The sequence below is a fragment of the Sesamum indicum genome, linkage group LG11 (assembly GCF_000512975.1).
Source record: "Sesamum indicum cultivar Zhongzhi No. 13 linkage group LG11, S_indicum_v1.0, whole genome shotgun sequence".
NCBI classification, from domain to species: domain Eukaryota; kingdom Viridiplantae; phylum Streptophyta; class Magnoliopsida; order Lamiales; family Pedaliaceae; genus Sesamum; species Sesamum indicum.
This window is the reverse complement of record NC_026155.1, coordinates 12,385,391-12,410,444: the sequence shown is the minus strand read 5'-3', so window position 1 is coordinate 12,410,444 and position 25,054 is coordinate 12,385,391. Positions and strand designations below refer to the sequence as shown.

The 25,054-nt window shown below is 32.3% G+C and overlaps 3 protein-coding genes across 5 annotated transcripts; 2 read left to right on the top strand and 1 right to left on the bottom strand.

Annotated features, from left to right (window-relative positions):
• On the top strand, nt 556-6,244 carry LOC105174168 (phosphoglucan phosphatase DSP4, amyloplastic). The gene is made up of 14 exons (XM_011096176.2): nt 556-799; nt 921-990; nt 1,118-1,168; nt 1,718-1,817; nt 2,035-2,111; nt 2,201-2,277; nt 2,431-2,511; nt 2,606-2,738; nt 3,422-3,481; nt 3,868-3,924; nt 4,233-4,328; nt 4,901-4,960; nt 5,295-5,402; nt 5,963-6,244. Exons 1-14 carry the CDS (start codon nt 774-776, stop codon nt 6,092-6,094), a joined length of 1,128 nt encoding a protein of 375 aa, XP_011094478.1. The 5' UTR covers nt 556-773; the 3' UTR covers nt 6,095-6,244.
• Nucleotides 7,446-8,859, bottom strand: LOC105174167. Its single transcript, XM_011096175.2, has 2 exons — nt 8,500-8,859; nt 7,446-8,298 (listed from the first exon to the last, which is right to left on the bottom strand). The coding sequence occupies exons 1-2, from the start codon at nt 8,690-8,692 to the stop codon at nt 7,775-7,777; spliced, it is 717 nt and encodes a 238-aa protein (XP_011094477.1). The 5' UTR covers nt 8,693-8,859; the 3' UTR covers nt 7,446-7,774.
• On the top strand, nt 11,386-16,663 carry LOC105174166. Of its 3 annotated transcripts, none has more exons than XM_011096171.2 (5): nt 11,386-11,495; nt 12,693-12,862; nt 13,836-15,009; nt 15,997-16,118; nt 16,217-16,663. In XM_011096171.2, the coding sequence occupies exons 2-5, from the start codon at nt 12,729-12,731 to the stop codon at nt 16,323-16,325; spliced, it is 1,539 nt and encodes a 512-aa protein (XP_011094473.1). In that variant the 5' UTR covers nt 11,386-11,495; nt 12,693-12,728; the 3' UTR covers nt 16,326-16,663. The 3 variants fall into 3 exon arrangements, with proteins under 3 accessions (XP_011094473.1, XP_020553646.1, XP_011094474.1); XM_020697987.1 differs by lacking the exon at nt 11,386-11,495 and adding an exon at nt 11,569-11,906; XM_011096172.2 differs by lacking the exon at nt 11,386-11,495 and adding an exon at nt 12,284-12,481.

Genomic DNA, 25,054 nt, shown 5'->3' with positions numbered 1-25,054 from the left:
TTGATATGATATATTTTTTCTTATTAGGTAATGAATATGTTTTTAAACAATTTTTGTTGACAATCATGTATTCAATTTGACGTAATCATTCAATTAAGGAGTTTGAATGACTTATAAGTTTCAAGTCTTTCTTTTTTTAACGAGATGTTTTTATTAGGATAAAATCGTGAGGCATACACGAAGTTAGAGAGAGGCAGTACCTTGCATAATGAGATACGGATCAAGTCGCGAACCGCATTTATTTGATATGGTATGTGGGAATGAGGTCTTGTGTCCGTCTCAAGCCTCTCATTTAGAGGCTAATGATGTAAGTATGCGTTTCATATCGATTACAGACGAGAAGTTTGAGCGACTTATAAATCTCTAGTATTTTTCTTTTGAGTTATACGTTTTGTTAAAACAAATTTGTAAAATTTATATAAAATTAAAATAAATAATACCTCACGTAAAAGAACACCGATCGAATGTCGCTTGCATCAAAATCAGAAAAATATTTCACGGATGAGATGAGATAAGAAAAATCATATAAACAAACATTTTTTTCTTCCTTTTTTCCTGCGATGATAAAACGAGAACGCTCTTTATAAAATGATCTCCAATCCATAATAAGAATAAAAATTTCGAACTAAATCATGTTGATTTCAGCAACACGTGACAGGCAATATAAATAAGATCAAAAATATCTCGTACCATCACAAACTGAACTCACGAGTGAGATATCAGCAAATCTTGGATTTTTTGCTCCACTGAGCGCCCTGCACCCTCTGTTCCAGATGAATTGCCTTCAGAATCTTCCGAGGTTTTTTGTTTTTTCTTTTTTTATTCATAATTATTTCGTAAACATTACTGGGTGCTATCTATTTCTTCTCTGAGTAGATTGTATATTATTATCTTTTGGTGGGTTTTCATTTTCTTGCCAGATCCTCGGCTTTGCCTCTGCAGAGCTTGAAAAGCCAGTCTGGAAAGCTTCCATGCGCTGTAACTTTATTGGTAAAAAAGGGGGAATTCTTTTCTGTTGTTGTAACGGTCAATGCCGATCTTGTTGAAAAAAAAAAACAGTTAATGCTGATGCGTGTGATTTACCTGTAATGTTTCTTTTCTGATCGTTTTGATTCAGGGAATGGTAAAAGGCAATGATTTACCTCAAACCCGCATCGTTGTTGCTAAGGTAAGATCTGTGGCATTTTGCGGAAATGGAACTTTTTGTGAGTGATTTTACTTTGTGGGATTTGCTCCTTTGTGGAAATGATATGGTTGGATTCTGTGTTCATTGATTTTCGTTTTTCTGTTCTTTGGTGAGGTGTGTTTGGTTTGAGTAAGTTCCAGGAGTATTGGAAAATGATGTGTTTGATTGAATCTTTTTTGCCTCTTTTTTTTTTCCTGTTTGTAAGCACATCTGAAATCTGCTTTGTTCCGTACTCAATTAGTTTGAAAGTGTTTCACTTTTTTAGCTGAATAGTTCTGTTTTGACTTGAAATGATAGCATCCTTTCCTTTCCTTTTTTGTTTTTCTCTTGCTTTTTCCCTTGCTTTTATCGACTTCGATTGAGTTTTGGTCGGCTTAGAAGATTACTGGATTACGATATATCTATTTCTAGTTCTTAGTTTGCATCTTAGAAGATCTTTTGTTATAGTGAGATGCTGCTGTGCTTTTTCCGTCCTGGAAATGTTTACCTGGCTGAATGTTTTTCTTTTTTTCTTGGCGAATAAATTTTTAGGCAGTACCGGGCTCTGCTCCCAGTACGGAAAATGAGACTTCCAAAGCGGAAGAGAAATCTGAAACATACAGTCAAGACATGACGGTAGCTATGGGAGCGGGTACGTGCATCATTTATCTACCAATAGGTTTTTTAACAGGATGTATTTCGTGAGATATTGGTGCTTCGAAGGTGGCGTAGTATCTATAATTGTATCATGCACTTTAGCCTACTTATCAATTGTTGTGTTAACAAATGTTCTCGAGACTTTTTGCTTATTGTTCTTTTTACAATCATGATTTGGCTGACTGTACCTCTTTAATTGTACTTGGACGTAGTCTTAACATATCGGCATGAACTTGGAATGAACTACAACTTCATTCTTCCGGACTTGATTGTCGGTTCATGCCTACAGGTGATAAGCATTCGCAATCCTAAATTCCTAATGTAGGAAAAGTTGTATATTCTTACTGTCTACTAAATTTTTACTTGGACTTGCGACAGACTCCGGCTGATGTCGACAAGCTTCGTGATATTGGAGTGAAAACTATATTTTGCTTGCAACAAGATTCAGATCTTGAGTATCCAAATACTTTGGTTTTAATAACTTGTTTTCATTTAAATCTGCTTGAATCCATTGATTTTTCAGCCAGCTATTCTGCTATGTACCTGGTAGGCTCATGGGGTGGAGAATGCAATGAACTTTGTTTTGGTCCTTAAACACAGTTCTTTAGATATTTTGGGGTTGATATTGCTGCCATTCGACAATATGCCAACAGCTCTGGCGACATTCAACACCTCCGAGCCGAAATTAGGTTGGTGACAGAGATTTTTCAGCTACTGCTTTTCTGCAAATTCTTCATCCATATCCTTCCTACCAAATGTAGCATTAATGTATTTCTGAAGCAGGGATTTTGATGCATTTGATCTGAGAATGCGGCTTCCGGCAGTGGTAAGTAAACTGTACAAGGCCATTAACCGGAATGGAGGTGTGACCTATATACATTGCACCGCCGGTCTTGGAAGAGCTCCAGCAACTGCAGTATGCATTTCAAACCTTTAGATTTTCTTGTTCTCTTTTCCTTATTTATTGAATTTTCTTTCATGTGATCTTTTTTCTCTATTTGGTATAGAACACATTCTGCCGTAAAGGCCATTGCACACTGGATTGATAATTTCTGTTCATGCATGAACTGTGCTGGAGTTACATTTAAATCAAAAGGCTTCTCCTATGTGCATAAATTATTTAAAAGAAGTAAAGAATTTAACATCAAACTATGTATTCATGTTGCCGAGTATAAATACATACAACTTAAGTATGATTTGATACATATATTATAAATTTCAACATAAATACATTTTATCTAATTTTTCATGGCAAAAATTGATTATGTACTATTATATTTTACTTATCTATTTACTAAACCTCAACAACAGTATATCCATATATATATATATATATGTACATATGTGCATATACAATGATAACCAATCCAAAATGCAACTTGTTGATGATCGATATGGAGTAATTTGAACTTTTAATCCATGAGAATGATAATGTTGAGTTGTTTTTATGACCAAATCTTGACAGGATAACGGCATGTAAGAGCCTTAAGAGATCGTAATCATGTAGAGAATACTTTGGTGTTTAAGTGTATTGCTTAATATATGTTGCGGTACAACTTTTACAGCAAGAATGTAACTAAGTGGTGTTCCAAATTGTAGCTTGCATACATGTTTTGGGTTCAAGGCTATAAGCTCAGCGAAGCACATAAACTGCTCATGGTAATTCTTTCTTATGCTGTTTCCGTCTACTTTAGTTGATGTTACATTTTCTGTTTTCTAGCAAAGCATTTTGTTCACTTCTACCTCCTAAATTTTTGGTTTTTGCATAGTTAAGTTCTCTAACTTCATTAACTGCGCTTACAATTCCTTATTCTTACAAGCGATAAGTTTCTTGTTATGTCCAACGGATTTTTTCAAGATCAATAACTATCTCAGGCGTCTTTGTTTCCAATTTGTTACTATCCGAAAGACAATAAATGAATGTTTGCCAATGTCTATTGACAGTTCAATGTATCTTTATTTATCTTACACAAGTAAAAAATACAAAACCAAACATATAAAACACTCTAAAAACACAAACTTATCTTTATTCTGTCTGTTTGCAGAGCAAGCGGTCATGCTTTCCAAAGTTAGATGCTATAAAAAGCGCAACTGCTGATATTGTGAGTACTCGTTTCTCTCGTCCACTAATGGTATTCTACTACTGTTCAAAGAAGAAACAAGTGGTTTTGTTTTAACAACGGCAAGTGAAATTTAGCATGATAGCTCTTGTAGCTTCTCCTTGCCTGCTCTATTTCCTTCTTCTCCTAATGCAACTAGGCACTGTTTGTTCATGATTTACCTGTGATATCACACTCGGGACTACCGTGCTAACCTTAAGCATCTGTTTGGTGTTTTAACATTTGCAAAAGCATCTGGAAAGTACTAAACCTCTTTGTAATTCTTTGATGAAGTTTCCTTCTTTTTAAAGCTTACAGGCCTTAAGAAGAAACCTGTGACATTCAAATGGCGAGGTGTTGATTGTTCTACAGTAGAAATTTCTGGACTGGACGTCGGATGGGGTCAGGTAATAATCTTCTCTCGAATCTGGATAGTCGAGAAACCTGGTTTTCCAATGTTGATCCTGGAAACTCTGAGAGTTGATATTTCCTGATTTTTACCCTACTTGATAGATATATCAATTTTTTGCTGTTGGGAAATGATAAGTTGGCTGATCTTTTCACTTGGGACAATGTGCATTTTGTAATGACTGAAGATTTAGAGCTATGTCTAGGATGAAGCCCCTAGATTTTGTGTTTGAGATACGTAAAAAAAGAAAAGAAACCCTTATGCTACATTTGGATGAAAGGATCTGGAAAAAAGATTTCAAATGACTGCATACTGTAGGGATTGAAATTCATTACAATGCCTTAAAATATAGTTCAAAATACGAGTTCAAGGATTTAAAATGCTTTGCAACATGTAGCTACCCAAACAAGGTTAAAGGATTTGACATCCTTAGTTTTAAATCCTTCAATGCAGACAACAACTTTATGTATGCTTGGAATGCTTTAACTTCGTAATTTCCACGTTAGTTATTTTCAGGCGCCTTTTGAGTATTGTATTTGCTAAATCATGTGCCCTGTAAATTCTTAACAGAGAATACCTTTGTCATATGACAAAGATCAAGGATTTTGGTTTCTTCACCGAGAATTGCCGGTAAGTGTATTTATCCTCGTTTCAGGTTTGGAGAACCACATCATGCAACATAGTTTACTTCCGAAAAGCCCACAAACAAGTTGAAATCATTTTATGATCACAATGTCTTTTTTCTGTTTGTTTGATATTGTTTATTACATAACGATTTTATCTGCTAATACCCTCAAATGACTTCAAATATGTAATTTTGTCTTATTTGAATTGATCGGACTCGTATGCATCTCTGAGAAGGGTTGTTTGGTGGCCTAACTTTCGAGTTAGATTCTTCAAGACTATGTTTCTTCTACCAACGTGAACTGGAGATTTATAATTGCTACCTCTTGTTCTTGTACAGGAAGGACAGTATGAGTACAAGTACATTGTGGACGGCAAATGGGTCTGCAATGAATACGAACTCATCACGGGTCCGAACAAAGATGGCCATGTCAACAACTACGTAAAGGTACATCTTCCCTTAATATTTTCTCGTTCCTATTTGTATTAAGAAGAATTACCGTGACATTCCCTGTATTTTAGGCATATTATGAAAAAGCCTCTTTACTTTGAAAAATTACACTAGACCCCCTGCAATTTTCTTTTATCTCAAGGATTTGACCAATGGAAACATGCGCGGAGGTATTGATTGTGTAATTTTTCAAGTTGAGGTGTTCTTTTGTAATATGTCCAAACTTCAGGGATGGTTGTGGAATTATCCTTTCACGCGAGGTGCATTTACTATGTTGCGCCTTCTCTTGGAAGACGATATTTTTAAAGGCAAAATGAAAATATACAGTGTCTTTCAAAGAATGTGATGACTCTTTTCTATTATTTGACAACGAATATATTTGTTCTTTCTTCAAACAATTCTATCATTGGCTTCTCAAGCTTTTAGGTTCGTAATCACCGGTCCGGTAGCTCTACTGCACAACCCTATCATAACCAGAGCGTCCTTAAATTGGTAACGACAATGGAAGATTTACCCCAGTTTTTCACAGCTAGCTTTGGTTGTCCATTTCCATGCAGGTTATCGACGATGACCCTAGCAGCATCAGTGCTGCAATTTGGACAAGATTAATAGGCGACGACCCTGATCTTTCGACCAACGAACGCCTCATAATTACACAGTTTCTGGAGGCATGTCCGGACGAGGATTAGTTGTGTGGGAATGAGTTTTTCTTGTCATTATAGATATAAAGTTGTATAGGCATGTTTAGGCCAGAATACAGGCACCTGTATTATAAGCAATAAAGAACACATGCTTCTTATTAATTAATAAAGGTGATTATATAGATCGAAAATTTTTTACCTTCTTTTTAAATTATTGTATCATGGAGCTATATTTTATGGAATATTGACCCGGAATATTTATTATCATCTTAAGTACGTTAAAGATAATGAATTTAAAAAAGTTTTTTTCTTCGAAACTAAATAAATTAACCAAACAAAACTAAAATGTTGTTCAATCTTTCGACGGTGATGTGTAGAATAGATGATGTGGACGATGATTAGGTGTTGTGATGAATAGTGTGGGAGTAAGCTCATGTATTTCAAGTTTTTCAAAAATAGAATATGGTATCAAATTAATGTTAACACCTAGATCACATAGAACTTTATGAAAATCAATATTTCCTACGGTACAAGGAATAGAAAAATTCTCTGGATCCTTGAGCTTGAGTGGTAGCTTGTTTTGGAGAATCACCGAACATTTTTCATCAAGCTTCGTTGTTTCACCTCCTTCCCACTTTCTATTGTTTGAAATCACCACCTTCAAGAATTGTGTGTAGCATAATATCTGCAAAAGTGCATCAATTAGAGGAATATTGACATGAAGTTTTTTAGGGTAAATGTTATACTTAGCCCCTTAAGTTTTCATTTAGAATCAATTTAGTCCCTCAAGTTCATTTTTTGACTTTAGCATTCTTAAAATTTAATTTTTGTTTCAGATTGGTCCCTCAAACCATTTTTCTGTGAAAAATGGCCTGGAAATAGATTTTATGGAGGGCAAAATGGTTAATTTAAATTTTATTTTCTCACTTTAGTCTCTTAGGTTTATAAATAGTTCAAATTAGTCCTTTCTTAGTGTCCACGTGTTGAAATTATCATCACATAATAAAATTTTCCATGTTCTTCACTCAACGCGTTGATTTATTGAACTTTTATGAAAAGCTTGGACGTTTTCTTATTTGTTGGCACTAGCATGAACTCCGTGCTATGCACGAAAATTTATAAATCCAATAATCTTTTTGTAAATTCTAAATTACATAATGCTATATATATCATATTTTAATGACAGTCTTGCTATATACAATATTTCAAACCTATTTATATGAAATACGTTTTCACACGCTAATGTATGCCAGAAGGTATATCTTCATCTTTTATAATAAGTCGGTAATAAATCAATCGGGAGGAAACATGGATTTTCATTCAATTTCTTTTATTAATATCAACAAGTTCAGTGAATCTTGACTAACGAAGTGATCCATTTGTTAAACATAAACAAATGTCAAGGGTACAAAAATATAATTTTCCAAACCATAAAAGGTATACAGTTACACTAAACCTCAAAAAAGCTCAGGTTATCGCTTATACGATATTGTTCACAATGTTGAGCTAAAAACCAGACCATGTCAGCTAGTAGCTACAGCTCATACCGAACATTTAACAGCAATAGAAAACTTCCTCAATCACATCAAATAGCATTCCTTTGCCTATTGTCTTCCACCTGAAACTTGCACTAAGAACTGACCTTTCTTCTCATTCACATATGAAGCCTGCTTACAAGGCCAAAACTTAGACACCCATTCTAAAAATAGCACAAGTTTTCATCATAACTCAATACAAGCTTGCAATTTGAGGACTACAAAAGACCACAACTTCATCAAGAGTGGCCTTTGACTCATCCCCAAACACAGACTCCTTCCCATCAGGCCTTTTAGCATAAGACAGCCCCAGCCTAGACTTAGCTTGCCTCAAGTCACCAACCCCTGAATTTGTATCTGGCCCTGCAAATCCCCCCATCACCGGCGCCAACGGCGGCCCAATCAGCAACCCATCGGCCCCAAACTGCGGCCCCCCACGTGCATAGTCGAAGAGTGCTGCACCACTCCCCCCTACTTTCGGCAAGACTATAGGGCCGTTTTCGTTGTCATCGTCTGGCCAGTAGAAGAGGAACGCATCAAACGTGTCGTAGTAGTCGTCCGTGCTTCTGTAGCCCTCCGGGTTGAACGCACCAAATTTGAGGGACTTGTTTGTGTAGCCAATTATGACACATGGTCCCTTGAAGTCACATTTGTTGTGGAAATCTGTGGCTGAGAATCCATCTGTACTCGCCTTATAGCAACACTTGAGTTCCCTGCCTGATCAAGATCATCAAGAAATAAGGATCATCATGCATTTTTTAGCTCCTACTCGTACTCCAAACAGGACCCAAGATCCGCCCGGCCGCCTCTAATTTTGCAACGGGCGGCAGGTGTCACCGTATTCAGACCTAATCTCAGAGGGTGTCAACGTAGTTCAATGGAAACTGCAAACCAATGAAAATGAAGAGAATGTTGTACCTTGCAAGAAGGTTTTGCCAACAAGAGAAGGAGGAAATGGGAGATCGATATCGTCGTAATACTGATTATTAGAAGTATCTGGCTGTGTGCTTCTGCTTCTTCCAAAATCCCAATTGAATAAGCTCTGTGGAGATGAATTCTTCTTCTTCCAACCACATGAAAGTGCAGAATTTGAGAGAGATAAGCACTTCATGTTCTCAGTTTATTTTAAGCCAGAAGCCAAGAGCTGTCCCTTCACTTTTTTCTTCTACACATTCATCTTTCATGACTCTCTGTGTGTGATGGGAGTTTGTTGGGTGGATGGTATTTGTCTAACTTCTTTTCCTCATGGGTGGTGAGAAATGAGGTGCAAGAACGAACTGATATAGGGTTCTTTCGATAAATTACAAGGAGGTTTTCCGCAGTTTGTTTTAATTATAAATACTTTTTCGATACTTGAAAAATTATAAATACATTTTTCTTAAATTATAAATACTCTAATAAATACTCTCGTACGATGAGCTGTCATGAGGGGTATTTGTTAGGGCATTTATAATTCAAAAAAGTATTTGTAATTTTTCAAACAATAAAAGGTATTTGTAATAATGACAAACATCGGATGAGCCTGTTGTAATTTACCCTTAAATTAAATTGAATAAATCAAAATTTTGCAACACGAAATTTTGATACACTAGGTATTTTGCACATTGGGCAAAAATACCCCTCATTCCTTGACAATTATAGTATTTTGCATATTAAATTATTTTCTAGTTAAATTTTTTAATAAATGAAGAATTTATATTAGAAGTGGAATATGAATTAATATATATAGTAGATACACAACAACTCATATATGCTTTTCAAAAGAAATTAAAAAATATATATGCTTAATAAAAAATTTAATAAATTTAAAAAAATAAATATATATTTCATCATATTTTTTAAAGAAAATATATAAAAAATCAATATGTAATTGCTTATTTTTATCTAAAAGAATAAATAGTTAATAACTTAATTTTATAACTAAATTTATAAAAACATTTTATGATTTTTTGTGTAGTTATTATACTCATTCATTACTTAACTTTGAACCTGTAGAATATAATACAATTCGACTATTTAATTCACTGATTATATTTTAATTAAACACGAAATGTGAAATTATTTGAAAAAAGAAATTTTTTGAACTAAATATACAAATATATAAGATAAGGGCAATATTGTCCACAAATTTAATTTTAGGGGTTCAGTGTTATATTTGTTAGTTTAGGGGGTAAATTGAAAATAATTAGGGGGACAAAGTGTATTTTATCCTAAACTAAATAAAAGAATTGAAAAGCTATTTAATGGGCAAAATATGTTATTAGAAATTAAATTCTAACACAACCAAGATTGAGTTCTATTTGAGCAAAAACTAATTAACAAATATACAGAAATTAAATACCAAGATTATATGCATTTAAAATTAATATATTTCATTACTTTTCTCCAATTTTTATTTCCTTTTCTTTTTATTTAATTAAATAAATACAATTTAAATTACGCATACACATCAAGTGTGCTTTGTTTGCTAGTACTATTAATTAGTGGGATCACTTAGAGAAATTAACTTGATATGGATTATGTAAATGTATGAAATACTCTTATTTTTCTCTACATAAATATATTTCATAAACCTATAAGTATATTTTCATTTAAAAGATATTAACCATCCATTAGTTTCTATTATTATTTTTTAAATATTTGTTTATAAATTTATTTTTTTACAAATATATAATATATATATTTTTAATTTAACGCACGCATCAAGTATGCCCAACTGGCCACTCTTCCCTACTCACTCAGTAATAAAGAAAGGGATAATTATACTTCTCTCTTCTCAGATTTGGTGTAATTACACGTAAACTCTCTATGATTTCAACAATTCCATGTAGCATCTATGAGATTTACTTCCATCTAACAAATAAATTCTCCTGTAAGACAAAATTTATCGAATTTTCTAATATTAAAAAAAAATTCCATATTTACCCTGATAAATTTATTACTGATCTTGCAGGTCAAATAAATCTTTTTAAAATCAAATTACCCTCATACGTCTTCACACGTTAATGCATGTGAGGAGGTATATTTCACCATTACAAAGGTAGTTTAGTCCAAAAAAAATATTTGACCTACAATAAATCAGCAAGAAGTCAATCGAGAGTAAATATCAATTTCCATTCAGTTTTTTCTATTAATATCAGTAAATTTAGTGAATTTTGATTAACAGAGAGACTTATTTGTTAGACGGAAGCAAATTTTAAGGGTGCTAAATATAATTTTTAAAATACAGGGGAACTACGTGCAATTATACTAATCCTTAGGGGTGAGGAGTGTAATTATCCCATAAAGAAAAGATGCATCAATCATATTAAGGGATGATTACACCGTCCTTTTTCAAGATTTAGTGTAATTAAATGTAAAAATTTTATGATTTGTGAAATTATATTTAGCAGTTTTATTGTTTGTTTTCGTCTAATAAATAGATTCATCTGTTAGTAAAATACACAGAATTTGCTGACATCAAACAAAAAAGTTGAATGAAAATCCATATTTACGACTTACAGATTTATTGTAATAAAATCCACCTTATGCGTGTAAGAAGGTCAATCTTATCCTGTTGTTTGGTTAGAAAAAAATTATTTAATCTATAATAAGTCTGTTAGTAAATCAAAAGTAAATATAAATTTCATTCAATCTTTTTGCTGATATCAACAAATTTTTATCTATTTATAATTTAATTTATTTATTAATAAAAATAAATATCGATATAATTGAGATAATTTCATAAATTATGAAAAATTACATGTAATTACAGCAATAAATTGTGTAATTATCCTTAGATTAAATAATAGTTTGAAAATAACTGATAAAGGCCACTTTTCTCTCACACACTCAGTAGGGTTTATATATTATTTATACTCAAAACTCCACATGTTCATTGTCCCAAATTCTCCCGCATAATCCATTCAACCCAGGTAACTTTTATCAAACTTTTCAATTCTCAGTTTTTTTAAATTCCGGCTTCTTTTTCTTTTCGTATATTTTGAAGTTGTGGCTTGGAATTTTGAGCATCGGTTTGACGCATTTCTTGTTCTTTGTATGAGTGATTTTTTTCACGGGTTTGGAGATGCGGCGTGGAATTTGAGCTGGGGTTTAACGCATTTCTTGCTCTTAGTTGTTGTGTTGTTTTTTTAAGAATGGTTGTTTCTTGATTGGTTTCTTCTTTTCGGCTAGTAATGGCAGTAGCTTTTCTTGTTGATTTTAATTTTCATTTTCTGTATGGTTAGTTTAGTAAGAGGGAAGAAAGGTGGCAATGAACGTTGCGGAGAAGAAAAGGAGCAAAAAACATTGAAATTCTTGTTAACTTGATTTGGTCATAAGTTTCTGTTAGTCTATTCTTTTTCTTACTTTCAGTGTTTGTTTGAATTTTTGCTCTTTGTGTATGACTCTTCAGATGTTTTATCAAGTTAGCTAATTGTTGTTTCATTTTCGGATAGTTCTACCTCCATGAATTGTTATTTTCTTGAAAATTTTGTTTATGGGGTTTGAGGTAGGTGCGTATTTTGTCATTGCAGTCTCCACTGATGTGCTTCTGCCACTAAAATTTAGGGTAACTTGTAGTACTTCAAATGTTAATGTGCTTCAAATATAATTTTTTTTCCCAAGACAATGCAGTGCAATTCTCTGTTTATCTGCTCTTATAATTCCGAGTTTGAAAAGTTACTAACGTTTGATTTTCTTTATTCATCGACAAGAATTATTTGGTGATCTTACAAGTCTGCAAAGTGAGTGTTCATTGGATGTATGGAGAAGTTTTGGTCTAATGTAGCAGATCTTTATGGTGGTTGTGGTCTGAATTTTTTGCAAAACTTGAACATTGTGTGACAAAAATATCTGCTATCTGATTGTTGCAATATTTCTCGCAAGGCATCCACAGGAAAAGATTTGGGTTCTTTATCTGGTCAGTAAATACGTAATCTCTTTTTTTCTTTTACATTGCTGCATTTATTAAAATGGCCATTCTGCGATGCTATGACATTTGAGAAAATATTCTGTTTTTTATGTGTGAGAATATGTTTATGTGCATATAAAACGTGCCTGTTTGTGAAGACCCAGAGGCCCCTCACCGGTTAGCTTATGTTGATCTCATATTCTCTTTTTATTTCTTCTAGATTTCCATCATTGGCGCTGCTTTCTATACATAAGTCATGCATGCGATTAAGGGTGGCTATGTTGGACAAGCATTTGCCCTTGCCACCAGCAATGACTCTGGGGGAAGGAAATCGAGGATTAGACGTTCAAAAGAAGAGAGGAAAGCGATGGTTGAATCTTTCATAAAGAAGTAATTTTACAGTTTTACTATACTTTCTCTTCCTTTTTCTTCCCTTACAACTTGTGAGCACTCTGACTATGTAGTCATCATAAGAGCAGAAAATCGAGGAGCAGTTACTATCCAATTATTCCTTTTGCTCCTTTTCTCTTGCCAATTCTCATGTGTTCAGATAAGCAATAAATTAATGTTCCTACTGATTTGAATGCTTTTTGATCCAGTGCCTGTGACACTTTGCTTTCAATGATTTTTCGTAACCAAACTCTTTCAGATAAAAACTGTTTGTCCGGGGATCTGTATGACTCTGTTGGTTCCTGTATTTATAAAATACTTGGTCTTCAAAAAGAATGAGCGATTGCACACCAGAGCTCTGTTTAACCCCTTTCCAGGGAATACTTTAAAATTTAAAGTATGTGGAACTTATTTGATATTTCGTGTTGAATGTTTTGTTCATATATTACATTTAGCCAGTAAGGATCTCATATTAGTGATCAAATATACTATTGTCTTTCCTATTATTTCTAGTATGAACTGGTCGAGATTACAGTAATTTCTGGAAGCAAGCTTCTATTACTTCCAGTAACCTTTTGGAGCAAGTTTCTAATAATTAGTACATTTTGCTTAACTGGGTTATCAATTCTGACGTGCTTCTTCTCTCTATCTCACCTTTTGGATGCCATTATGAAACTAAATGCTATACCTGTGTAGGATAATATATAAATTAAATTAATTGGAAAACGTCAAATACTAGTTCACAGTCTGCTCAAGAAGCTGTGCTTGACCGATGGTTAGATCACCTGTAGCCTGAACTTTTGAAACACGAGTTTATTTACAGAAGAGTTTTTAGCTATACTGCATCTGGTGAGACTTGGGAGACTTGTTCCATTTTTATTGAAACGAGAATCAGGATGATTCCCTTATTCTTTCTCCTATATGCCAATACATTTGCATCTTAATTAGAGATCTTAACTTTGATTGCTTTCAGATATCAGAAATCGAACAATGGGAATTTTCCATCCCTCAACCTTACACATAAAGAAGTTGGTGGTTCTTTCTATACAGTGCGGGAGATTGTTCGAGAGATTATTCAAGAAAATAGAGTATTAGCTCCACCTAAAGTGTCTTTAGAAAAACATGACCATTCTTCATTTCTGGAGCAACATCCACTAGGATCTCTTTCTCTGGAACCTCAAATTGATTTGTCGGATTCAGAGAGAAATCATATGGTGACAAATATTTTACCCAATAAATATCAAATAATGAGTGAAGTGGACATTTCTAGTTCTAGTGTGCAGTTCACTGGATCTTACCCCTCGGAGTTGGATGATAAACAAATAATTGAAGGAGGAAGCAAGGTGGCTGAGAAAGATGGAGGTTCTGATAGAACAACCAAAAATCATAATGAACCTATTAACTATCAAGATACAAGCATGGAAGAGGTTTCAAACTTCAGGGAGCAATTACCTCAACCTAAGATTGACGAGTTTGAGAATGAGAAGATTGTTAATGGCATTGAGATGTCTGAAGAAAACCCGCACTCTGATGAACCACTCATAAAGTATGTTGACTGCCAACACAATAACGACAGTGCTCTCCTATCTGGCCAAGAAGTTAATGGACAGGGGAGTCAGAGGATTGGCAGCGAGCAACATCATATTGAGCATGAGCAAACTGTTGATAAAACCAAAGAATTTGGGCAAAGAATTTATGAGGAGTCTGCAGTCATGGAGTTTCTGGATGGAGAGAAATATGGAGCCCAAGATGTGGAAGCATCACATGCAGTAAAATCTCAAATGAACTCTGATGTTGTTGTCGAGACATTTCCATTAAGACCTGTTCCAAGGACAATACATGACATAAATGGAGAACCTGATAACCTGCACAAGTCAACTGGGAAAATAGCAGATACGGTGATCCAAGATGAAAGAATCTCATATGTCCAGAGCTTTTCTGATCCTATCAATGAGAACGATGAAGAAAAGCTTTCAGATCCAATCGTGGAATTGAATGGCAAATTCAAGGATGAGAAAGTGGTGCTAAATCTTCAAGACTCATCCCTGGAGTGTTCAAAACATTCTACAGCCTCTGAGCCAAGTGTGCTTGATGTAGGTGATGTCACTGACCTTCAATCTAAGGACTCCTTGCCGGATGGAACTAAGGTAAGTTTGTGGGCTAAGGAACTAAAAGTGAAATAGAAGACTATTTCATGTCTAAGACTGCTATTTTATTTTTAATGTTTTTGAAATTTTAACTTTTCCTCTTATATTCTTAATGTTTTTGATTTATTGTGACCTTTCCTCCAGGGGTAAGAGCAGTATCTTTTATTGCAATTCTTCAAGAACAATGCATTAATTTTCAGATTCACTAATTTTTTTCTTCTGATTCACTCTTGGTTATGCAAAAGCATGTCGAACTCTCGGCAGTCTTTGTATGAAATGACTTTCATATAACTCTGAGCAACAAGTCAGATATACTAAGCTGGTTCTATTTGGAAAATATGAAAAACATGACAAAACTTTTCTTTGTAGATGATGATGGAAATAAAGAGCTTGATGTATCTTTTGAGGAATCAACCTGTGTTGTTCTCTCTTTTTTCCCCCCTCTCTCCCCTCAAACAATCCATATCTTTTTGAACTTGGAGACTGATACCCAAAATTGGTTTAAGGGCCTCCTGTTGTTTATATGATAGTAATGAAACCCGAAACGGAAGTAATATAATCAAGTGCATTCTCATTCCTAAGCATTTACAATATTAATATTTGATAGTCAAGGACTCTTCAAGTTTTTCCCCAATACACTTTGTTGTTTATTTAATTTTCATGGGAAAATGAATTCATATATGTTGCTAATAGTTGTTTACAGAAAACTACATGTGAGTAATTTGTTAAAGAGGAGCCTAAGTCTACTTTGTTTCTCTTTTCTAGTATTGTGATCACATTGAAAACTCAATCCAATTAATTCTTTGTTTGGTGCAAATTGTATCATTGAATATATATATATATTACTGGTGAAAGGATTTTTATACCATGAAGTAACTGGAATGGGCAGTCTGTTGTTCTTTGTTTTATTTTAGCATGCATCATGTGGTTGTTGCCTCTTGCTTAAGATAGTCTCTCTTTATAATTTGTATGTCATGTATCCTACAGGCCAGCAGTTCTACTCAACCATTGATATCTGAGGGGCTCAGTGCAGTAGGAAGGAAATCCAGTGATCAAGAAAAGAGCAGTTCACCCAAAGGACCCAATTCCACACTAGACAGAATCAATCTGTAAGCATTCCTCATGGTTCATCTTGGCCACTCTATTGTTCCTAAAGCAAAGCTTTGTCCATCCCTGACAAAACCCCATTTCATGCTTTTGTGGGCAGTGAAACTTGGGAAAGGGCATCAAAGAAATCCACTCAACCTGAAAGCAATCCACTTCTGGCATTAGTGAAGGCGATTATCTCTTCCTTTGTGAAGTTTTGGACCGAGTAAGGTTCTTGCTTTTCTCCTTTTACGTTTTTGCTCATCCCTGTATTTTTGATGAACTTGTTCTGCACGAGTTATAGTTTGCGACCCCATTTTGGTTGGGTTTATATTCTGCAAACGTAAAATTAGAAGATTGACTTTCAATGCGCCAACTGAGAAATAGGACTTGATACGGTATGATTAGAAGTAGAACCTTCTGTATAATGCAATGTAGTATTGCTGAGATGATTGAAGCAGAACCAAGTATTTCGTCTGCGTGATGTTGCAGGTGAACTGTGTTTCATCCATTTCAGAGGATGAATTTGTCGTTGAATTTATGAGTAGAAGGTGTTTTGGTTAAGTTTTATAAGCTCAAAATAAGTTGAATGAGTTTCTTTAATTCTTCAAAATAAGTTGAGATTTTCTTTTTTCCTAGAGAGCTTATATTCACACATAAAAAAAAAAAAAAGAAAATTGAGAGAGAGAGAGAGAGAAGCCCTTGAAAAATACTTTAGATAATGTGTAATTTCTTTTATAACTTTTAATTCAAGGGGAAAAGTATAATTTTCGTATTGTAATTTAGGGGTGATAGTTTTGATTCTGAACGAATTGATTTTCACTATATAGTCTGGTAATTTTGAAATTTTGGCAATTTTCGTGGTTTAGTCTTGTGGCTTTGGAAATTGGGCAATTTTGGTCGAAATTTTGAAATTTAGTCCTGTACCAAACTTACCAAAATTGCCATCTTTCTTAAGTTAGAGGACGAAAATTGCAATTTTCCCCAATTCAAGCAAACAAACACACCCTATTTTGATGTTTTTAGAATATTTATTTTCCAAACCATGCAATTAAACCAGATCTTTAATATTAATGTTATTTTCTTGATAATTCAATCCTTCAACTATCAATTTCTTTCAATTTAATATGTTGAAAGCTCATAGTAGCCAAGGCAATTTTTTGTTCTTGATATATCATAAAGAAGGTCGTTGGATAGTGGAAAAACATTATTGTACTAACAAAGCTTTTCTTGATTTTATAAATGTATGTTACTTTCAATAAAATTAAGGGTAAATTACAGTGATCTCTCTTAAAATTTGGTATAATTATCAATATCTTCTTATTTGGAAAATTACTAATATTCCCCAGATTTTAGCGATCGTCTAACAATTAGTTAATTTGTTAGGTTTTTATTTATTTTTATGGTGAATTGATCAAAATGCCTTTGTGGATTAAAAGTTATAATTTTATTAATTTTTTTATGGACTAAGTGGATAATTTTTTTTATAATTTTTAAATTTTTTCCTTCCATTCCTTTCGATTTTTTGTAAGTTTTAATTTTTTTAAAAAATAAAAAAATATAATAAGGGCAAAGTTGACAATTCCATACTTCAATCCAATGATTACATAATTTCATCAAATATCAGGAGAGTATTTATAATTTTTCAAATAATAAGGAGTATTTGTAATTATACCAAATCTCATGGTAGGTCGTTGTAATTTATCCTAAAATTAAATAAAACTGGTCATAGATGAAGTATTGACATAATCTTTTTTCTTTTAATTGCGGTGTTGAAGAGTTTGGGTGAATTGTTCCGATCACTACCACATGTCAGGGCCTATATGCATGGCAATGGGGTCGGGTGAACTAGGCTATCCGGTTAAATAGGTCTTGAGGCGAGTTTGACTTAAATATTTGTAAACCTCTTTGGGTCGGGGTCTGATCTCGAGTTTTGTTGCAGACCCACCCGTACCTGAACTAGGACTTGGACTTGGACTTGGAACCGAATATAATCATTTGAGAGGGGTGGATTGTAATTTGGGATGGGTCTAGTTTTGGGTTTTTTTCAAAACAAAGTAGGATGGATCTTGAGTCTACCTCAAATCTGCTCTATTGCCGACCCTAAAGGCACCATAAATTGTTCATAAAAATATTTACAAATTATTTATCAATGCAATTTTCGACAAAGAAAATTAATAGATCTATTCTTACCAATTGAGTCGACAAGAACAGCCATGTCGACATACCGGACAAAGGTCATTATGATGTAATTATCCCTTTTTAAGCTTCACCTCAAGTTCTTGAAGTTTGTCTGAAGTTCACGTCATATTTGTAATGAAATGTGTTGATAAATGGTCAAATCTGCTGATTTTGATTGGTTGGTGAAAAGATATGTTCTTTTTCAACATTCAAATAATCCGAAAAGACACACAGTTGTAATTGTCGACCGAAAAGATTAAGACATTTTACCCGTTTGCATTTTGGACTATATTTCACACATCATATTTACTTTATTTCTTCGATTACAACATTTGGTGGCGGGTGATGTCAACCCAACCAAATACTGATGGCATATTATTTATTTATTTTGTCGTCAGCATTGTGATTTAATAATTAAATTATTATTTCTTTATATTTAACTAAGAAAAAAAAATCATTTATATATGTATATATATTATGAGTTGGCAATAGCTTGCTCATACGTTTAATTCAATAGGATCTATTCAAAATCTTATCGTAATCAAATTGGATAATATATCAACGAGTTGTGGTTGAATCAAATATTTTCACGAGAATTAGCCATCCAACCTAACTTCTAATTCCCACAAGTACATGTTGGCTCAATTATGAAGGGCTGTCGGAAGTAGTGTTTAATTTTAGTATGAGGACTGTTTAGTAAGTTCCAAGCCTTAGACTAACTATTTCGGCAGACAAAATGTGAATTTTTTATAGAGATAATTACACTCTCCTCTCTTTCTATGAGGTTTGGTAATTATACATGGATTAAACGTGGTTTGAAAAATTACATCTAACACTCTTGAAATTTGCTTTTATTTGACGAATAAGTTTCCTGTCAGTCAAAATTCATCAAATTCGTTGATATTAATAAAAAAAAAAGTTGAATAAAAATTGATATTTACCTTCGATTGACTTATTACTGATTTATTGTGGGTTAAATAATTTTTTTTTCAACTATATTATCCTATACCGGTGAAAATATACTCCCTCAAATGCATTAACGCGTGAGACGTATGAGGATAATTTGGTCGAGAAAATATTTATTGGACCTGCAATAAATACATAAAAAGTCAATTGGATGTAAATATAATTTTTTTTAATATCAGCAAATTCGGTGAATTTTGACGAACAAAGGAACTTATTTATCAGACGGAAACAAATATCAGTAGTGCTAGATGTAATTTTTCAGATTATGGAGAGTTTACGTGTAATTACACCAAACCTTAGGGGAGGAAAATATCATTATCCCTTTTCTAAAATACCCTTATTTCATTGATCTTTTTTAACATAAAGTAAAGTAGTTAGTTCTATTAGTAATGCTTTGTTCATACATATTTAAAATCAATTTATTTCACTATGTTGATTAATTATTTAACTAAATAAAAATTTAAATCATGCACATGCGTGGAATATGCTTTCCTAACCAGTGACTTATAACCTGGAGGCACAAGCACGACTTGTGTTGAAATTAATTAAAAAATCATTCAAATTTTCCGACACACGTCTTAAAAAAAAAAATATATATATATGACAGTACGGTAAAAGTGCATTAAATACTTGTCCAAATATGCCAAAGCTGAGGAGTACCTCTTTGGTTGCTCCTTCTCCCTTTTATTGTCTTCCTCCAAATGTGTGTTCCTCTCCTCATCATTAGCTAATATCCACTTGACTCTATTCCAAATTGCAAAAGATCCAAATATACATAGGTATACGTGAAATTTAAAAAATTACGTGATCTGTAAGGTAAGAAATCGTAAGAACTACACAGAATCGCTTCTGATTATGGCTTTTCATACTTAAATTAGTATAGTCGTAAAAGGCGGAGGTATGACGGTTGTAAGAGAATATAAAGTAAAAAAAAGTTGCATTGGAAGCACAAAGGACTAGTATTTACAGATTTTTCGATTTGTACGATTTTTTACTGAACCATTAACCCAGAAATGATCTTATGACTCCATATATATTCAGGTTTAAATTGTATCTGGGTCGGATCGTTACGACCTGAAAATAAAACATGAGAATCTTGGCCCTTTTTGAAATTAATAAAAGAGTTGGAAGAGTTGTGTAAACTTTTAATACCTTGAGGTAACCCCACATCAGTATACATTAGGACATAAGAGAAGATTTATTAGTATAGTTCCAAGACTATTTGTGTATATATTATTCAATTGTTGCAATATTTGAAAAAGCATATGATATATATATATAGATGGGTTAATTACATGTAAACCTTTTTTAAAAATATAAAATTAGAGAAATTCCAAAATTATATTTACCCCGAAAATTTATTGTTTCCACTTGAAATCTTTTTGTTAGATACAAAAAATACCAACGTTAGCAAAAAAATAAAGTATTAATTTCACCTCTCATTTAATAATTTTATACTTATAAAAGAAAAGTTGTAATGATATTAACATCACTCTATATATATATATTACATTTATCTCCTTATAAGTACACAAATATATATGAAAATATTAAATGAGCGGCCAAATCAAAATTTTATATAATTGGTTTTGTTAGCGTTTGCATTTTCTATCCAAACCCTAACGAAAGGGTGTCAGGTGTAAATAAAAAAATTTCGAAAGGATGTAAGTATAATTTTTAAAATTATTTTTTTAAGAAAAATATAATTTTACTTTTTAGAGGGGTCAAAATATAATTAATCTTATATATATATATATTTGAAAGTTGGCAAGATTTAATGTTGATAATGGGAAGATGGTGTCCAATTTCAAATCCACGAGAGTAGATAATGATGTCCATCACCCTCCTACCATAATGATATTAGACAAAACGTGCTTTCAAACTCAATATAATTATTTCTTAATATATTTTGAAATATACAAATTAAAATTGCTAATGATAGTATTTAATTTTCTTTTCTCTCTTTACATTTTTCGATAAAAAAAATTTAAGTTTCTTCCATAATTTAAATTAATAATTTCATAAATTTATCATATAATGTGTTTATTTGTCTACTATATAACATAAATAGTCACATAAGTCAAAAAAATATTATTGTAAAATAACCAGCCGTATCAAAATCGGATTAAATGCAATTTACCTTTCCGTGACACGTAAAATAAGCAAAAAAAAATCTGCAAAAAAAGAATCAGTAAATTACTCCTCAGTGTTCTGAAACATAAATCGAATTACCCCCAATCAATGCTTTAGATTTTTTTTTTTGTTTATTTTTCATATCAGAGGAGGGCAAATTGTATTTTTTCCTATCAAAATCGCATCATATCCTTAAATTTTAGCGAATATGCGGGTTATTGTGTTCTAGTATGTTCGTATCCCTGTATCCGTATCTAGTCATTATATATCGCATGCAATAAGTTGGCATCGGTTAATGATTAATAGTTATAATAAAATTATGATTAATTGATATCTGTCCAAATATATATATATATATATAGCCATAATTATTAATAATAATAAAAAATATTTATTTTTGAATGAAATTTAAACACTGGTGACCTTCTTATGAAAGTGTTTTAAGACAGCCTACCAACCAAGCTCATTATCCATGTTGACTAATGCCTATTTTGTTGGCCAATATTGCTAACCACAGGCATCCACCATCCTACCCGATTTTTTATTTCAAATCATATTGTAATTTTTTTTATTTTATTTAATATATATATATATATTACGTGTATAGAGATAACAATATATATTTTGGGGCCTTCGCTAGTTTACAATAAAAATTGAATGAAAATCTAATAGATACAGCTCTTTGCTAGACGGACATAACAATGAGAGAGGTATTTGTAATTTTTCAAATAAAATTTTAGGAGATTTGATTGTAATTTGTCCTATATTTTATTTTAAAGAAAATTATACACAAGAGACGTACATATAAATAAAATAAAGGGTAAATCACAACGACCTCCCCCGAAATTTCGCATAATTATAAATATCCCCTCATTATTTGAAAAATTACTAATACCCCTAATTTTAACGTATGTCTAACAGTTAGCTCAATTTGGTAGGTCTCCATCCATTTTTATGGTGAATTGATCAAAATGCCCTTGTAAATTAAAAGTCATAATTTTATTTATTTTTTAAATTTTTTTTGGACTAAGGAGATAATTTTTTTCGATTTTTTTTATAAATTTTTAATTTTAAAAAAAAAAATACAGTAAGAACAAAGTTGACAATTCATACTTCCATCGAAAGATCACATAATTCCCACAAACATCAAAAAGATACTTATAAATTTTCAAACAACGAGGGAGAATTCGTAATCATGACAATCGAAAATATAATCCGACCAACGAGCTCGACATCGTATCTGTCTTTAGGATTAGGGGCAGAATTAGAATATGATAAAGAGAGTTGTGGTAAAAATGCAAATATTCTTCAACAATCGTTTATTTCTTTTCAGTGACAGACGGTGATTCCTTATAAACCACGTTGAGGAGGAATAAAGGTAAAAAAATGGACAGTACAGGTACGAAGTTGTCAGGTAATAAAATCCAGTTACAAGTTACAGTTACCGAGGGTGGGACGGAGAACAAAACATTCGCACAGCAGAGACAATCATTGCACATCATTTGCATCCCTGTAAAAAAGTAAATTCTGCATCAATTTCACCATTATATTGCTTCATCGTTTTCCATTATAATATAATATAAATATAAGGGTAATTACGGGATTTTGTGCAATTACACGTAATATATTTTATAATTTAAAAAATTATATATAATACTCTTGAGATTTGTTTCGGTTGATAAATAAGGTCATTTGTTGGTCGAAATTGATTGAATTTATTGATATTAACAAAAAAAATATTAATGAGAATTGATATTTACACTCGATTGACTTATTGCAGATCAAGCTATTTTTTTTTCTAACTACACTACTTTTGTAACGGTGAAGATATACCTTCGTACATGCATTAACGTGCAAAATGTATAAGAATAATTTGGTCGTGAAAAGGTATATTTGACCTACAATAAATTCGTAATGAGTCAATCGATGATGAATATGAATTTTTATCCTTTATTTCTGTTAATATCAGCTAATTCGGTGAATTTTAACTGACAGAGTGACTTACTTGTTAGATGAAAATAGACTTCAGGGGTACTAAATGTAATTTTTCAAAACACAACGGAGAAAGTGTAGTTACACTAAACCTCAGGGAAAGGGAATGTAATCATCCCTAAGATAATTACACCATTCTTCTTTAAAATTTGTTGTAGTTTCATATAACTTTTTTATGATTTGAAAAATTACATCTAGTAAATTGATACACTTATTAATCAAATTTGACAAATTTTATTGATATTAGTAAAAAAAAAAAAATTAAAAATATATTTACCGTAATTGATTTATTATTGACTTATTACAAGGCAAATAAATATTTTTCTAACCAAATTATCTTTATATATCTTCATATGCCAATGCATGTGAGGAGGTATAACTTCACTCTTATAAGGTTTGTTTGGTTATAAGAAGATTTATTCGATCTATAATACGGATACGACAAACTTTTACTAACTGATGGATCTATTTGTTAGATGAAAACAAATAACAGGGGTACCTAAAAGTAATTTTTTAAATCACATAGGATCTACATATAATTACACCAAACCTCAAGAGGGTGCGGTATAGTATCCCACAATTTTTGCCCACTACATTATGCAATTGTACCACTATCACTAGAAGAATTATAACATTTACCATGGTTAATAACAAATAGCTTTAGCAAATAATTATTGACCACGGCTACGCAATGATTCTTGACCATAGTTTTTGCAGGATGGCTAAAAGATATGACAAATATTTTTTTCATAATGAAAAAAGCTAGTTTTTTGTGTTGATTTTATTTAACCGTAATTAATAATAATAATTTACTATGATTTTTCCTCATAATCACTAATATTGCAGCTAATAGTAACTTTTTTCCTCGTGTATCGAGCAATGTAGGTAGAAATAATAACAGGACGAGTTTGAAATTGATTCTGTTGGATTCCTCACGGGTTCAACTTAAGTGTAGTCAGATTCGGGACTTAACGGTCAAATTTGTTTTTAGACACATCCGGTCTAAAATTTTCCCTTGTCCCAACGTGGACTTAGTGGATTTTGTTACCGGCAAAACTCGAAAATACAATTTATTCCAAAATAAATGTCTCAAATTAAATAATAAATAAATTAATTAAATACGTTTATGCAGGAATATTAGGTCGGGTCCACAACAACTAAAATTAAAATCCATTTTCAAATCCGGATATGATAATTTTGACCTGGTCTAGTCCGTAGTAGTCCGCTGGGTTTAGGGCAGGTCTCGCTCTACTCGTCCCATCTGTCATCCATAAACACAAAATTTTCACATTATGTTAAAAATATTATTTTTTATATTTTTCTCGAAATATTGAAAATAAATTATAAAATAATTATATGACATTACTAAACCTTAATTTATATATAAAAAGGAAATAATTTTATAATTTTATTTTATTTTTGCACCATAATTTAAGTTTGAGATTATAAATTTAGGATAATGTAAAAAAATTGGAAAAAGAAAATGAGATTAGGAGGGGACAGATTCACGTGAAAAGATTCATTTGGTATCTCTTAAGTTCTATCATACGCTTATCTTGGTATCCTATGCACCTCCTTGTCTCCCTGCTATACTTTACGGTCCCATTTACTTTGAGTATTTAATTAAATATGTAAATAGAATTAGTTTTAATTAAATAAATAATAAAAAATTTGGAATAAATTATAA